A 17526-nucleotide genomic window follows, 5' to 3' on the forward strand; every position below is an offset into this window, starting at 1 on the left:
GGACGGGGGAGCCTGGTGGGCTGCCGTCTATGGGGTCGCACAGAGTCGGACACGACTGAAGCGACTTAGCAGCAGCAGCCACGACTGGAGAAAAGCCCGAGCAGCAAGGAAGACCCAGCACAGCCAAAATAACTAAAATTATCTATATGTAAAATTCTCTAGCATCACATTCATACCATGAGGAGGAACTGCAGAAGTCACTAGTCCCACATTCACTGTGCAGCCCACACCTGACATTTGCAGAAATGGGCTTTGCTGGGACCTGAATGGTAGTGTGTGGTATTTTTGAATCCATTTTGTAGTGGTGAAAATGGTACACTTCACAGTCCATTAAGTCATTATATATTCTTACTTATGATACTCCTCAATAAAAATATCTTTAATTAGTAGACTCTGGAGCTTAGCTTTTCAACAAAACTCATCAAGGTAAGAATGAGGATCCCCATCCATTCCAGGGATTGGAGCCAGAGTCCCATCAGCCTGGATCTCAAAGAGATGCTCTGGGACCCTGTGCAAGCAGGTGGTTAAATGCTCAGGCTTTTGAGTCTATAAGACTTAATACCACACTCTCCATTTAATTGCTATGTAAGGTTGCTTAACTTCTCTGTGCCTCAGTTTCCTCACCTGCAGTATGGGAGTAATATTTTCTTCACAGGAAGTAAGGATTAAATACGATAAAGAGCTTAGCACAGTGCCTAGCACATAGAATGCTTGATAAATAGCAGGTATTGTTGCTGGCGGCCAGGCCCAGGCCATTCCAAGGATCAGATCGGGTCCTTATTAGGGAACAGGTCATGGCGGGATGGGATGGGACATCGAGGAAAGAAAGACCAAGACAGAAGAGACCCTCCAGTGTCTGAGAATGCGATTCCTCTACTCTCCTCCCTATAAAGGCCACTGCTGCCTCTTTGGGCAGGGGGACTAGGGAAACTGAGGCAGGCATCTTCCCATCCTCCTGGCTTCCACCCTTCCCATGAGCAGACAACCCCTAAGTGGCCCAGCCTCCATGCCAAAGTATGTCAGGTCACCAGAACTGGGTAGTAGAAAGGCTGCCCCCATGCTATAACCAAAAGTGGGATCCAGCTGTTCACCGCTCGAAAGCCAATAAAGAGGCAAGACTGGTGGAGAGGAAAGTTTGCTTTATTTTGGATGTGGCACCTGGGGAGAAGGGCAGACTTCTGTTCAAAGGCTGAGCACCCCCACCCCAGCCATCACAACCAATGGGCAAGAGTTTTTATAGGCTGGGGTGGGGGCTACATGTACAAACCGCACAGCCAGCTCTGACAGTCATCTTGAAATTGGTCATCGGTAGTCTGACCAGCATCAATCATCTTGATTGTTTTAAGTACAATTAATCTTCAGTTCTAAGGTCCGTTTGTTCCCATTTCCTTGAGGCCAGTTCTCAGAGTTGTGGCAGTACAGCTAGCAGTCTGGTCATCGTGTAGTTAACTTCTTCCACCTGGTGGGGGTTTCAGTAGCTATAAGCCAGCTCATGGATATGGCTCAGAACATTATCCATAGCTCTTGGTATCGTTGTTGTTCTGTTGCTATAGCCCTTGAGGAGGAACGAAAGGTCATTGACTATGCTTAACGACTAAGGTATGACTACTTAGTCTTGGACTATTTTCCCTTGTTTCTGCATTTTCTCGCTTTTTTGATTAAATTTATTCTCTGGCTGAAGCTTTTTCACAGTCAAAACGCAGGCTGAGGACATGGTGGGCAAGGCCCATAGGGTTCTGCTCGTTTCAATGCTCCCCCAGAGGAGAGAGGGGTGGGTCTAGCAGGGACTCAGTAAAGTGCCAAGCCTGAGTGTCCAACCAACCGTGGGGCTTCCTGAATCTCTCTCCTCATGGCTATGGGGAGTATTAAGCTGTATCTCCCACTTAGGACGATGGTGAGAAGCCACACGATTGCCCCGGCCCTTCTCTAGCAGGTGGGCCCCTAATGGGGCCAGATGTTACAGTTTGTTGCAGAATTTTTATAGGTTTATAGGTGTTAAAAGATCAGGCTCTTTGGTGATAAAAGTTTTACAGACCAGTAAAAAATCTACTGGGGAAGATGGGAAACACGCAGCTGTAATGGGAAAAGCTGAATCTCAGCTCCATCCGTAACTAGCTTTAGGAGCTGAGGCAAGTCCTGGAGGCGCTCTGGACTCTGGAGTGTTTGAACCTGGAAACTGAGAGCAAGAAAAGCAATCAGGGGTAAGTCATGAGACAGTACAACAAAGGGTGGAAAGCTCCAGACACATGTGTGCAAACAGTCCTCCTTCCCATGGTGCATGGAGCAGCCGGACTCAAAGGAAGCCCGGGGCTTTGGGCCCTGCAGCCTCCGAGCTTTTCATGACCCACGCTGGCCAGCTGCCATCTGCGTGTCTGCCTCCGCTCCCTGGGAGGAGCCTGGCCGTCTACTGGCAGAGCTCAGGAATCGAATTAGCCAGGCCTCTGTTTATCCCTCATCGCCACTGGCCAAGGAGAGTTCATCAAGGCCTCGCACTAATTCTTATCTTGTTTAAAAGGGGCAAAAGTGAGTCCACGGTTTCATCGGAGGCAATTTACACCCCGCCACTGGCCACGGCTCCAACTCCCTTTGTCTGGCGCGCCATCAAATCCATTAATAGGAAATTTCTTCAGGGGAAACCTGATTGCTGCTCCATCAGAGAGAGACGCATGGGCAATACATCTCCATCGGAGGCTGTGGCCTGCCCAGCTCGCTCTAATCCTGTTACCTAAGAAGCTAATTTTCAAATGCACACACTGTGCCCATGACACGCTCTCCCCTGCTCCCAACACAATAGGGCAGTCTCGGAGGGTCCCAGGAGCTCACTGCAGCAATGTGGGCTCGTGGGACGGGGTCTCCAGGCTTCTTCACTGTCCCGAGGTGATCCACACCCAACCCCCAAGAGCCAGGGTCCCATTCCGGAAGGAACAGCTACACTCAGGCCCCCCTGGGCTCAGGGCTCAGCATCTTCCTGCTGCGTCTGATTCCTCCTCCTCCTCCTCCTTTTTTTCTTTTCCCCTTTTTGTCCCCCTCCTTCTTGCCTTTTAATTCTATTTTCCTCTTCCTTCTGTTTCCTACAAATTTCCCCATCTTTTCCTTTTCTCCTTCCTTTTCCCGCTTCTTCTCCAGGTCTTTTCTACAGTTTTACCTTCTGCTTCTTTTCATCTTCCTCTTGCCGTATTTTCCCTCCAGCTTTGGTACTACCCCTTGTAGAACAAGTTTAGTGTTTGAAGCTCCTACCTTCCCGGCTCTGTCTCCGGGGGCAGGCGGCGGGGGTGCCTGACTCGGTGGAAGGCACGGGCCCCCAGGACATACAGGCCAGGACTTGGAGCAAGAAACAGGGGAGTGGGGGTGCCTCACCGATTCATACAGGGAGCCCCAAGGACACAGAATGGGACATTTAGGGACAATGGTTAGGTGTGTCTGGGGAGCAGTTAAATGTATATTTGGTCTTTACTGATGATGCGCAGTCACCTGTTTAGCTGGGGACACGGTGTCACCTGTGGAGGAAGAGCATGGTCCTCCTGCTTCTCCTACCTCACCCCATTCTGCCCCAGTTCAATGCTGCTGCTGCTAAGTCGCTTCAGTCGTGTCCGACTCTGTGCAACCCTATGGACTATAGCCCACCAGGCTTCTCTGTCCATGGGATTTCCCAGGCAAGAACCCTGGAGTGGGTTGCCATGCCCTCCTGCAGGGGATCTTCCTGACTCAGGGATTGAACCCGGGTCTCCTGCATCGTAGGTGGATTCTTTACAGCTGAGCCACCAGAAAAGCCCTGGCTCAATGCTAGCGAGGGGCATAAGCGAAGGCAGCAGCCCAGAGCGGCTCCCAACAGACAGGCTGCCCCCTTGCTCCAGGGGCTCCTGCAGCCCTCTGTCCCCAAGTTACTCCTTGGGGAACTTGGCCAGGCCACCTGGCTGAACGGGAGGACTAAGCTCCATTGGCCCCGTGACATCAGCCTGGCGGGCTTCCTCCCCTGCCCTCCCCGCCCTGAAACCTGATCCAGCGGAAGGATTGATTGCAGGAAAACTTGGCGGCTTCCCAGCCCTGGTGGCCAGAGGCAGCGTAAGGCTGCAGCCTCAGGAGGTGTGGGAGGCTGGCTGATATGAGGCTGGTGGAGCGCAGCGGGCAGGCTGGTCCTCCGCAGCGCTCACCCTGAAGGCGGCTCTGAGAGAAGCGACTATGCTGCCCTGGCTGCCACGGGCGCTGCTCGGCTTGCTTCTGCCCACGCTGCTGGCACCATGGGGAGAGGGTAAGGAGACGGTGGGACAGCACGCAGCACCTGGCAGGCAGAGGACAGAGGTGGGGCAGGGGATGCTTAGCGCCTCCAAAATTTGAAGGAAGGAGGGTTTTGGAGTGGGTGAGGCAACAGGAAAGTCAGGGACCTTACCGCATGTGGGCAAGAGGGAATTTCCACGCCCTGGGGATACAGCTAGAAAGTTGGGCATCTCGAGCAAAGGGTGAGAGCAGAGCTTGCAGAGTGGGGCGTGGCACAGCCTGCTGTGTGGGAAATGCTTAGCGGGCTCCTCTCCTCTTTGCTCGGGCCCCCAGACTCATCGAAGGACAGCTGTAAGGGAAGTTGGAGCTGTCTTGATCCCCTCTCTCTTGTTATAAACGGGAATGCTGCAGTCCAGGGTGGGTAGATTTTACCCAGGGTCACACAGCTCCGCAGCAGTAGAGACCAGGACAGATGTCATCTTCCCTGACTTCACTGCTTTCATTGCACAAGCTCTTTGGGCCTTTGTCTTCTAGAAAAGTTCCTTCCAGGGCTCAGCTCAGATAGCACCAAACTTCTCTCTGCATTCCTTCACCCATCCTTTCCCGCCTCCTGGGGATATGAGGAGTTTTAGCCACAAAAGAATCTATTTCCTTTGTTGCAGACAATAGTCATCCCCCACTTCCACCCTTCGTGGGAAGGTTTTCTCTCCAGCCAGAGCTCTTTGAAGCCAGGGCGGGCACAGTTTAGGATGTGCTTAAATGGACAGTTCTGAAGGGCTTAGGGGCACGATGGTTTTCCTCGTGTCGTTGCGGGTAGCTCAGTGGGACGAGCAGGCCCGGGCTGTGAGTGACGACTGTGGTCTGGGGCTTGTCTGGTTGAGGGGAGCTCTGTCCCTCCCAGCACTGGTCCTTGGCCCTGAGGTCTGCGGCGCCCAGTCTGGTCAGAATCCCAGACGATAAGACCTGGGCTGTTGCTGGTGCAGTGAAGATACGCAGGGACCTGGGTCTGAATCCCAGCTCCCTTGCCTGCAGGACACAGTACTTGCCTGTCTGAGCCTTGGGCATCTTCATCAGTAACGTGGGCTCTGGTAGCAGCCGGCCCAGGGGGCTGATACTGAGATGAACGATGTGCTCATTGGTATTATTCCCAAAGGGGACGCTCAGTAAACATCCTCTCATCTTCCCCTCTCTCTCTGCTGTTGTTTTTCTGAAAGTTTACTGGGGAGCGGGGGTGGGGTGGGCAGGAAAGGGAACCTGCAGGACCAATTTGCTGTAGGCATTGCACGCAGGGTAGATGAGGTGGGAGAAGAAGCAGGCTTGTCTAGGGAAAGCCTGGCCTGCCGGGCTCTGGGCTGTGAAAGGCCCCGCCCCCCGCCGCCCCCAGCAGCGCCCTGTGTACTCCAGAATGCCCCCTAACCCCGTCTTTCCCCTTTGTGTTTCTGGCATCTTTCAGGAAATGCTCTTACTGTTTCCCAGAGAGACAGCTGAGGCGCTCCTGTGAAATCCCCGCAGAGCGGGGCGAGGGCCTAGGTGTGGGGTTTCACGATTTTATCCTTGCAGGCCTCTGGATCTGGGAGCAGCTTGGTTTCTACTGGCTTCCTCCACACCCCACCCCAGCCCTCTTCCCAACCCCATCAAACCAGCCCAGAAAGCTAGACTAAGAAGGGGGCCCAGCAAGGACTCCTCGGGAGTTCGCGTGAGCGTGCAGACGGGCTCTCCCTGGGGTGGGCTTTGCAGGTCGGAGAGGGAATGTCTGCGTTCGCTGGGTGCCCACCCTTCTCTCCTCGTCAGCTGAGGGCTGGGGTCCTGGGGACCGTGAGCTGTGCAGACACTGAGCTCTGACCTCTGCTGAGGCTGACACCCTGCAGACCGCTGGGCTTAGAATCTGTGCACTTGGGGCCACACTCTCTAGGATCTCCTGCCAGGGCCAGCTTCCCTGGGCTCCCAGAGCCCCTCGTCCAGGCCCCAGAGGCCCACCTCCTCTGGGCGGGCAGCAACTCTCAACCCTTCTCATCCTTGGCCAACTCGAGACCTCACCTGCCTTGTGCCACCTGCTCTCACAGCCCAGCTTCCTTTCTCATATTAACGGGGGCTGGGGCTACCCCTTGTGAATACCTTTAGGTTTTGGCAGGAACCTCTGTAGGCAAAAAAACGCTCCGGAGATGGGAATTTCAGTCTGTGGGGGTATCTGGGAGTTCTGGGAGGTGGGATTAAGTGGGGATACATTTACTAGCTTCGAAACCAGGGCCAGAGATCTGGGGCAGACTCAGGCTGCGCTGTCTGTCCTTCCCAGCCAAGCACAGGGGGGACCCCCAGCCCCCCAACGCCTCCAGGCCGGCTCTGCTGCGGCTGTCAGATCACCTGCTGGCCAACTACAAGAAGGGCGTGCGGCCCGTGCGGGACTGGAGGACACCGACCACTGTGTCCATCGACGTCATTGTCTACGCCATCCTCAGCGTGGTGAGCGCCCGGCCCCACTGCCCTGCTCCAGGGTGGACCTTCTGAGTGGGAGACCATGTGAGACGCAGTCTATGGTGGGCTTTTGGTTGCCCATAGCCCCTGAGCCCTGATACCACAGCTCAGGATGCTCCCCAAACTGAAAACTGGGGTCACCTGCACAGCTGCCTCTCCCACACCCTCCGGCCCACGGGTTGTGCGTACGTGTGGTTCTTCACACATCACATTTCCCTAGGTGAGCTGGGTGAGGGTGCAGACCATCCTATTCACCTCTACACCCTCACTGTCTTACACACGTCTCTGGTACATGGCAGGTGTTACTAAATCGTGGTTGAAGAATTAATCATAAATAAAGCAGTTAATCAATTGCTGAAGTAGGGTGGGATACACTGCCCAGCAGAGGGGGTTGGATGCTGGGCTGAGATAAAGAAGAAGGCAACTTCAGAGATGCAGGTGCTGCCCTGGGGTAGGGTGGGCAGAACTGACTTCTCTGGCCATCTCTACTAGAGTCAGCTGGCTGTTTCCAAAAGGGAGATTGGGAATTGGATGGAAGGGAGGGAGAGTGATGAATTCTTCATTTTATGTGGGTCTGTACCTTTTGACTTCATGCTAAGGTAGGAAATAGGTGTAGATACATACGTACAGATATAATTGTACAGACATACATATATATGATGTTGTTATGTTGTTGTTTAGTTGCTAAGTTGTGTCCGACTCTGCAACCCCACGGACTGCAGCACACCAGGCTTCCGGAGTTTGCTCAAACTCATGTCCATTGAGTCGGTGATGCCATCCAACCATCTCACCTTCTGTTATCCCCTTCTCCTGCCCTCAGTCTTTCCCAGCATCAGGGTATTTTCCAGAGTCAGCTATTTGCATCAGGCGGCTAAAGTATCGGAGTTTCAGCTTCAGCATCAGTCCTTCCAGTGAATATTTAGAGTTGATATCCTTTAAGATTGACTTCTTTGATCTCCTTGCAGTCCAAGGGAGTCTCAGAAGTCTTCTCCAGCATCACAATTCAAAAGCATCGATTCCTTGGCACTCAGCCTTCTTCACGGTCATTATATATGTCTTCTATTATTATCTTTTATTATGTTATTATATTATATATGTTTATGTGAAATATACACAACTGAATAGAAGATAATAGAAGACATATATGTGTGAACACACACACACATATGTTAAAAAAGAAATCCTTGAACTTCTTCCTAGGTGTGTCCTAGTAAAAGGCCGATTTTTTCCTGGCTGGCCCCTTTCCCCACCCCATTTCCTCATTCTCAAGGGAGCAGGCTCACAGAGCAGCAGCTCCTGTTGGGGTTGGTGTGTGCAAGGCGGGCTCCCAGCCCACAGGGCCGCCTTTGCCGAGCTCCCGTTCCTTCCACAGGATGAGAAGAATCAGGTCCTGACCACCTACATCTGGTATCGGCAGGTGAGCAAACCAGCCCTTCCCCCATCCCCATTTCCTGGGACTGGGGTGTGGGCAACCCTTGCTGAGGGCGCACCTCTGTCTCAGAGGAGCTGGGAATCTAAGAGGCCTTGGGCAAGGGAAGGAGGGGAAGAAAGGGGAGAGGAGGGGAGGGGAGAGGCATGCTCATGAGATCTGGGGTCTCCTGGATCTGGGCCCCTCTAACCTCAGGACTGCAAAAGGGAGGCGGCTTAAAGATCAGCGGAGGAGAAATCCCCCAACCTCCCCGGTTTCCAAGGTTTTTCACAGCCTCTCCAGCAAGCGCTTGTCCCGCTTCTCCTGATCAAACACCTCGGTGACTGGCAGCTCGGAAGGCAGCCACTTTGCTTTCAAACAGCTCTGATTGCTAGAAAGTTCTTCCCTCTATGAAAGCCAAATTGGATGACAACCAAATAGGGTGATTGAAACAGGATGATCCCATCACTTAATCTTCCTATCCCCAGCCATTTCCCCACTCCTCCAGCTTCTGATGGGCACCGCTCAGGCAGGGTGCAAGGAGGACTCAGAGGCAAAGGAGCCACACGGTGGCATTTACATTTTAGACCAGTCGTTCTGGCAAGAGAGTGGGGGAGGCATTGATCAAGATTTAGCTATAGCCATACCTTACCCTGTGAGGTGCATACCATTATCCCTGTCTATGTATGTGTACATCAAGACCCAAGAAGGGATTTGTCTAAGAGAAAATGACAACCCACTCCAGTATTCTTGCCTGGAAAACCCCATGGACAGAGGAGTCTGGTGGGCTACAGACCATAGGGTTGCAAGGAGTCAGACATGACTGAAGTGACTTAGCACACATACCTCAGTTGATGGCTAGGTGGTTTATAATATTAGAAATGACTGGATACCTTCCCCAGGGAGAGGCTACATCTGCCTGTGTTGTATATATTCGCATGTAGGGATGTGTGAGTGCAGAGGGGAAGGGATTCTTGGGTACCACTGAGTAACCTGGGTGCCACTGACACCCAGATTCTCCCAAGAAGATGCCCCCCTTGTTGCTTGGGCTCTGAGCGGTGAAGTTGGCCTGAGTTGCGGACCGCCCTGCCCATGACGGACTGGGTCACCCGTGATCATTCCTGCTTCTCTCCTAGTACTGGACAGATGAGTTTCTCCAGTGGGACCCTGAGGACTTTGACAACATCACCAAATTGTCCATCCCCACAGACAGCATCTGGGTCCCAGACATCCTTATCAATGAGTTGTGAGTACTGTCATCAGACGCGTGGCAGCCAGGGGCGGCGGGGGCGGGGGGGGGGGCGGTGCTGGGGACGGCAGGGGGTCAGGAGACAAGATCACTGCTGTTGTATTTGAGATGCTCCACCAGACCTGCAGAAATGGAGGTAAAGTTGCATTGGGCCCTCGTTCCCCTTTATCTTTTTCTCCCTTTTCTTTTAAAAACTCCCCTTTTTCTATGTCTGATGCTGAAACTTTGCTCTTCTCCTTGACCCAAGGATCCCTTTCCAGGGAGAAAGGAGGCCAGTGAATGAATCCACATTGTCATAATAGTCTAGTGGGGAACAGTGTTTTTAAAGGGGACAGGAATATTTCTGAAAGGAATAAAGTGCCAGCGATGGTTGGCAGAGGAGACTTGGGGCCAGGAGACACTCAAACTTTCAAGCCACACATGTGCCTGAGTGGGCACAGATTGCACCCTGGGATGAAGTAGGTCCCACCAGCCTTTATTCCCAGCAGCCAACATTCCTTCTCCCCATCCCTCAGGCTCCACTGCCTGGGCTTCTGAATCCAAGGTCTGGGAAGATGGCTGGGGAGACAGATGGAAGGAGAAGGTGGTGGGGGCCAGCTGTCCTCCACCCAGTACCCACTGCATTGCCCATGTCCAGGGGGTTCTGCTCACAATTCAGGGAGGCAGCTGACTGAGAGCCTCACTCCCTGCAGAGCTGAGTCTGGAGGGACTGGGGATCTCTAGTTTCAGGCTGGATCTCCATTTTCAACACTGAAGTAGCCTTGGCCTTGACTTCTTGTCTCTCAGCCTGATGCCACAGAAGGCCACAGGCTCAGGACCCCAGGCTTAGCTCCAGGGCTCCCTTGGGGGAGCTCGGCCTGGGGTCTGCCCAAAGAGAGTGGGATGAGCTCATACAGGACTTTGTTACTTGCCCTAATTCTTCTCAATGATTTTTCCAGTTCTGTTCCCACCCCCACCCCTGGAAATGATTGTTTTAATTTCAAGGATTCCTAGGGATGGAACCCAAGGGTCTGCTCTCCCACCAAGCCTGCCTGTTGCCACCAGGCGGTCGATCCTGGGAACTGAGCTCTGCCCATCCCGGGTGGGCGGCATGTGGGGGACAGCTGGGTGTTCTTCTTATGGCCTGGGGCTTTGGGGTCCATGGACTCCTGGCTTGCATTTTGTGGCTAGGTTGCCAGGGGAATAAAGGAGAAATGCTCTTTAACTGCTTGAAAAGTGGCCTTGGCGATGGCAGGTAAGGAAGCCTAAGATAAGAAGCTTAGACACGCCGAGGCCAGACAAAACTGCCAGGTTGTCCTGTTGTCTGGACCCTCTCTGCATCTCTTCCCCTGCCGAGCTGCTCAGAGACCTTCTGACATCCAGGGCTTGGCCTGCTTCTTGAGCCCCAAACCCACCCCTCTTCCCTGGCCAGTGTGGACGTGGGGAAGTCTCCAAACATCCCGTATGTCTATGTCCGGCATCACGGCGAGGTCCAGAACTACAAGCCCCTCCAGGTGATGACCGCCTGTACCCTGGACATCTACAACTTCCCCTTCGACATACAGAACTGCTCGCTGACCTTCACCAGCTGGCTGCACACCAGTGAGTCCAGGGGCTTTGGGAGGCGGGAGAACAGGTAGGGGCCCAGGGATGCCTGCATGAGGAGCACCCCTGGGGATGTAGTCTCCCTTTTCCAATTCGCTCACCTCTTATTTGTTCACGTTGCTCAGCCTCTGTTTCCCCATCCTCTAAATGGCACTGACCGTGTAACCCTCGTCGCCTCCCTCAGCTGTCCTAAGGATGGAATGAGATGGTGTAAACTGAGGGCAAGATGCTTGGTCAGGGATGATGCTTTTCCCAAGTCACAAGTAGGATCTGGCAGGAAGTGTCTTTCAAATCTACCCACTTCTTCACTGATGGACCCTCCCCCCCAGTGCCAGCTACCCTCATCTCCCGCCCAGGTTATTGCAGTAGCTCCCAGCAGTCCATCCCCATTCATTCTCATCCCCTCCAGTCCCCACCCCCACACCAATTCATGCTCCTCACAGCAGCCAGAGAGATCTTATGCAAACGCAAATCTGGGGACTTCCCTGGCAGTCCAGTGGTTAAAGCTCAGAGCTTCCAATGCAGGGAACTCAGGTTCCATCCCTTGTTGGGAAAGTAATATCCCATGTGTGTGGCCCCCCTCCCCCCAATTTTTTTAATTGAAAAGTCCTGCAAATCTGATCATGTCTCTATCGACTTAAAACTCTCAGAGTTTCGCCAGCCCTCCTGAGACATGATCCAGCTCTTACCTGGTCTACAGGCCTCTGAGCACAGACACCACTCGGGCTTCCCCTGCCACTCAGTCCCCAGCCCAGCTGCCTGCCTTCCCGGCCCCAGCACCCCTTGTTTTTTCCCGTACTCACATGCTGCTGCTTCTCCTTGGACACCTTGCCCCTTCCTCTCCTTTCCTCCTTCTGGCGCCCCTCCTGCCCTCTGACACCTGCAGCAGGACTAGGGACAATTCCCCGACTACGGATGGAACTCGTGGCCCCTGCACTGGAAGCGTGGAGTCGTAACCACTGGACCTCCCGTGAAGTCCCTCAGTGAAAGAAAGTGAAAGTGAAGTCACTCAGTCATGTCCGACTCTTTGCAACCCATGAACTGCAGCCCACCAGGCTCCTCTGTCCATGGAATTCTCCAGGCAAGAGTCCTGGAGTGGGTAACGATTCTCTTCTGTCCACTCCTTTCTCCAGAGGATCTTCCCAGTCCAGGGATTGAACCCAGGTCTCCCGCATTACAGGCAGATTCTTCACCGTCTGAACCAGAGAGAAGCCCAAAGTCCTTCTGCCTCTGCTGCTGCTGCTAAGTCGCTCTACACAACTTCTAATCACAGTGTCCATGTCAGTTACTCAGTAAACCCCCATTCGTCCCCCAAACAAGTCACCTCCATCACCCAATTTTATAGGCTCTTGTTTTCTCTCTACTTCTGTTCATTTGTAAAGACTTATTTCAACGTCTACTCCTCTACCAGATGGAAACTTAGAGAGGGCAGGGACAGGATTTCTGGCCATGATTAGCTCCCCAGGCAGTGCCTAGCACAAAGGAAGATGCTTGGCAAACTTCCAATGAGTGGACGCATGCTAGGTGCCTTCAGGGTCTAGTGAAGTGAGCCTCTCTCTGCTGCATAAAGGCATCCTCCAGTGCTATCCTGATTTTATTAACTGTAAATGACAAACGTAATACGTAACTCCCTTGAACAAAAGTCATAATTGCAAATAATCTTTGACTTTTGACCTCTACTCTCAATCTCAAACTCTTACCAACAACTCCCTACACCGAGACTTAATTTTTATCAGTATCATGATATACATATATATACTGATATATATTTTATATAATATGCTCTTCTAGATCCTTCTCCAGCCTTTGAATACATACACATACATACACATCTATGGAAAGTGTCCAGAAATGTTTTATGGGTTTTTTATTTTACATAAATGTAAAATGTTTTGTGTTCCAATATATACTTGTACCTGTCTTTTTACTTAACAACCAGTCTTGGGCATTTTTCCAGTTAGTACAGATTTAGTTCTTCCTCATCAATGTTGACTGCTGTAGAATAGTTCAAGGTTTGGACTGCATAAACTTTATTAGCATTTCCCTGATTGGTGGGAATTTAGATCTTTCGCAGCATTTTGCTGCAACGGATACTGCTGTCTTCTGCTGCACATGCATATCTGTTTCGCTAGTATAGATGCGGAGCAGTGTAACTGCTGTTCTGTAAGAGAGGATTCTGCTTATTTTCCTAATTCACCTTTAAAGACAGGCAGCTCAGGGACCTCTCTGGTGGGCCAATGGCTAAGACTTCACACTCCCAAAGCAGGAGGCCTGGGTTGGATCCCTGATCAGGGAACTACATCCTGCGTGCCACAGCCATGTGTAAGATCTCTCACATGCCAAAGCAAAGGCACGGCGTAGCTGCATAAATAAATAAATATGAAGGCAGGCAGCTCTGTCAAGGCAAGGATGAGAAAAGCTGCCTCTTGCTCACTGCCTACATGAGAAATTCTAACAGGAAACCTAGAGGAATGCTTGAAAGTATGAGTGTGCGTGTGTGAGAGAGAGAGAGAAGGAGACAGAGACAGAAAGAGGAGAAGGCATTCTAATAAATAGTTTGCCCGGCTGTTTGCATTTTGCTGTGTCTCCATCCAGGACCCGTCCCCTCTGAACAGCCCCCCTGCACAGACAGGTACAGGGTGCACCATGACCTCATCTTACAGCCAAGAAACAGGCTGAAGACTACGAGCTGAGACTTGAGTCGTGCCACATGGGTGCTGCCCCTCCCTCACAGGGTATGGCATGCCCCTGGCCTGGGCTCCAAAGCTGCCCCGTTTCTCCTGTCTCAGTCCAGGACATCAACATCTCCCTGTGGCGCCTGCCTGAAAAGGTGAAGTTCGACAGGAGTGTCTTCATGAACCAGGGCGAGTGGGAGCTGCTGGGGGTGCTGACCCAGTTTCAGGAGTTCAGTATAGAAAGCAGTGACAGCTACGCAGAGATGAAGTTCTATGTGAGTGGGGCACACCACGGCAGACTTCATGAGGCATATGGGGAAGAACCTCCGTAGCCCTTTCCCAACTCCAGGGTGCCCTGCAGCCTAAACAAAGTGGTTGGGGAAACACAGCTGCGTTGTCTCTTAACTTTTCCTGAACAGCCATGAGCTTTGATCCAGAGACAGTATATGGGATTTGTCTACATTTTTCAGCAGTCCAGGCTGAAAGCTCCATGAAGCAAGAAGATCTGGGATGGGGAGGGGGGGTTCCTGGGGTTCCAGAACCTGTCTGCCCCAACTCCCCTGAGCTCCTCTCTCTATCCAGGTGGTCATCCGCCGACGGCCCCTCTTCTATGCGGTCAGCCTGCTTCTGCCCAGTATCTTCCTCATGGTCGTGGACATTGTGGGCTTCTATCTGCCTCCAGACAGTGGTGAGAGAGTTTCCTTCAAGATCACGCTCCTCCTGGGCTACTCGGTCTTCCTGATCATCGTGTCCGACACGCTGCCTGCCACGGCCATCGGCACGCCGCTCATCGGTAAGGCGGGCTCCTGGGGGAGAGGTCCCTGGGGCCGAGGGACCTGAGCCTCTCCTACCTGCCGTGTGTGTCCCCCGCCCCGCCCCGTCCCGGGGCGCATAGGTGTCTACTTTGTCGTGTGCATGGCTCTCCTGGTGATCAGCTTGGCCGAGACGATCCTCATTGTGCGGCTGGTACACAAACAGGACCTGCAGCAGCCGGTGCCCGCCTGGCTGCGCCACCTGGTTCTTGAGAGAGTCACCCTGCTCCTCTGCCTAGGGGACCAGTCGACAGCCCGGAGGCCCGCGGCCACCTCCCAGGCTGCCAAGACCGATGACTGCTCAGGTGAGACAGGAACGGGAGAGTCCCATGTGGAAGGGAACTTCTGATCTGGAGGCAGGGACTTGGCGGTGGGGGACTCTCTGGAGGGCTCGCCAGGCCAGAGAGCCTGGGCAGGGCCTGCAAACTGGGTACCGTCCTGCACCGAGAATTCATGGCAGACTTCAGCCAAAGACATCAGTCAAACCCCTTCCTCACTTTGTATTCACGCATCAGCCTGGGTGGAGAAGGCACTGGCGACCCACTCCAGTACTCTTGCCTGGAAACTCCCTTGGACGGAGGAGCCTGGTGGGCTGCAGTCCATGGGGTCACTAAGAGTCAGACACAGCTGAGTGATTTCACTTTCACTCTTCACTTTCATGCATTGGAGAAGGAAATGGCAACCCACTCCAGTGTTCTTGCCTGGAGAATCCCGGGGATGGGGAGCCTGGTGGGCTGCCATCTATGGGGTCGCAGAGTTGGACATGACTGATGTGACTTAACAGCAGCAGCAGCCTGGGTGGAGGGGAAGAGGGTTTAGGATCCCAGAGACTGAGCGTGTCAGAACCTAAGACCTCTGGGCTGAGGGTGACCTCACCTGAGATGGATCCCAAGGGAGGTCAAGTGGATGCCCCTCAGGCACTTATAGAGCTTTCCTGATGGCTCAGCAGTAAAGAATCTACCCGCAATGCAGGAGACTCGAATCTGATCCCTGGGTCGGGAAGATTGCCTGGAGAAGGAAATGGCAACCCACTCCAGTATTCTTACCTGGGGTATTCCATGGGGTCTACAGAGGAGGCTGGTGCGCTACAGTCCCTTGGGTACCAAAAGAGTTGGACATGACTTAGCAACTAAACAATGACAACAAAAGGCACTTATGGGACAACTACCCTCCTGTAGTTCAACTCTGCAGCCTGGTTCCTAACGCTCTCTCATTAGAATCAGCCAAAGACCAGGCCCTTTAGAATTTCAAACACCTATGAGGCAGAGAGACAGGGCACAGAGGGATACTAAATTCCTCATGCTTCTGTCGGTGGTGGTGGTAGTGACTGGTTTGTTGATTTCTTGAGCACTTTACCAGATGTGTGCAAAGCATTTTCTGTGCATTATCACAGGTTGTTCTCATGGTGACCCAATAGGATCCTCATTTTCATTTTTCAAATGAGGAAACAGAAGCATAGAGAGGCCAAAGAGCTTGCCCTAAGTCACAGAGCCAGGACCTGGCGAAGGCATGATTTGAACCCAGGCTCATCTGACTCCAAGCTGGTGTTTTAAACCCTCCACCTTTCTCCCCTCCTTTGGGTCCTGGCTAGGGCCTGGCCTTTTGTAGAAGATGTTTGGTTAACCTAAGACCATCTCATCATGAGCTTGTGCCATAAACTAATGCCTAATTCTATTCTTCATCTGGTGAAGGCAATGATCCGAAGGTGTATTTTCTGGTCCAGAAGGATTCAAAGTCATGGAGAGGAGTGCAGGGAGGTGATATGATGTAGTGGACAAAGCAGAGGATTTGGAGTCCAGATACCTGGACCTCGGCAGCCTCACCATTAAATGATGGTCTGGCTGTGTCACCGCAGGCTAGTCACTTAACCTCTCTGAGCTTTCACATCTTCATGTGAAGAGTGTGGTTAGTAATCACTCTAAGGCTGCCTCTCCATGAGGCTGCCAGGAGGTTCAAATGATATAATGGATATCAAATGGCTGGGGAAAGCCCTTGGGTTAAAAAAAAAATGTGTGTGTTTAGGATAAACATCAACTTCATGGTCTTGCTGACCTGGGAAGGGATGAAGGATGTGACTAAGGTGGAAGGATATACAGTGATCTTCAACTGCATTGGCTTTCTTTATTTGCTTAAGTTGGACGGTGGGTACCCAAAGATGTAAGTTACTCTCCATACTCTTTAGGTCTGAAATCATACGTTGTGAAAATGTCTGAGGCCTTAGAAATGTAAAGGCCAGTGTTCATACGAGCCTGCTGGGCCTCCCTCCTTTGCCAATGCTCTGTCCTTCTTCTAGACATGGGAAACCACTACAGCCATCTGGGGGGACCCCGGGACTTGGAGAAGACCCCGAGGGGCAGAGGCAGCCCTCCCCCGCCACCTCGGGAGGCCTCCCTGGCGGTGCGCGGGCTGCTGCAGGAGCTAACCTCCATCCGGCACTTCCTGGAAAAGCGGGAGGGGAGTCGAGAGGTGGCCCGGGACTGGCTGCGTGTGGGCTCCGTGCTGGACCGGCTGCTCTTCCGCATCTACCTACTGGCAGTGCTGGCCTACAGCATCACCCTGGTCACACTCTGGTCCATTTGGCAGTATTCCTGAGTGGGTCCAGCCCAGCGCCCGGCCACGGGGGGAGTGGGGGGTGATGGCACTTGTTAGGATGGGGATGGGGGAATTTCAGGGCCAAGGGGCACCAGTGATGTTCTCAAGGCACATATATAGTTCCTGCCTGTTTCCAGCGCCAATGCATCTCAGCAGTCCCAAACCAGGGCCTTCACTCTCCCTCCCCCAAACTTGGTGTTTAAGATTCTTCCATCCTCATCCACTCCCATACAGGCCCATTATGGCTTTAAAACACACTCTTGGATCAGAAGAAACACACACATGGCCTGACTTCACTCTGTCTAAACATCAAGCCTCAGTTTCCCCACGGGCATTTCCCTGAACTGGCAATTTGGAATTCTGCTCACCCCCTCAGCCTTGTTTTGAGGTGGAAGGTAAGCCAGCTCTCTGCCACATGGACCTCATTACTCTGCATTAGGTTCATCCAACCCTAAGGTCTCCCTGCTCACCGGTGGCCACTTCCCTGAACACCCATCAGATGAAGGAGGTAATAAAATG

General features: G+C 52.7%; 1 protein-coding gene across 1 annotated transcript; it reads left to right on the forward strand.

Moving 5' to 3' along the window:
• The first annotated feature begins 4179 nt into the window (after positions 1 to 4179).
• On the forward strand, positions 4180 to 17007 carry HTR3A (5-hydroxytryptamine receptor 3A). The gene is made up of 9 exons (NM_001193169.2): positions 4180 to 4249; positions 6509 to 6675; positions 8060 to 8104; positions 9232 to 9341; positions 10756 to 10925; positions 13718 to 13878; positions 14186 to 14396; positions 14499 to 14720; positions 16709 to 17007. Exons 1-9 carry the CDS (start codon positions 4180 to 4182, stop codon positions 17005 to 17007), a joined length of 1455 nt encoding a protein of 484 aa, NP_001180098.1.
• The last annotated feature ends 519 nt before the right edge of the window (positions 17008 to 17526 follow it).

This window comes from Bos taurus, chromosome 15, assembly GCF_002263795.3.
Source record: "Bos taurus isolate L1 Dominette 01449 registration number 42190680 breed Hereford chromosome 15, ARS-UCD2.0, whole genome shotgun sequence".
NCBI classification, from domain to species: Eukaryota; Metazoa; Chordata; class Mammalia; order Artiodactyla; family Bovidae; genus Bos; species Bos taurus.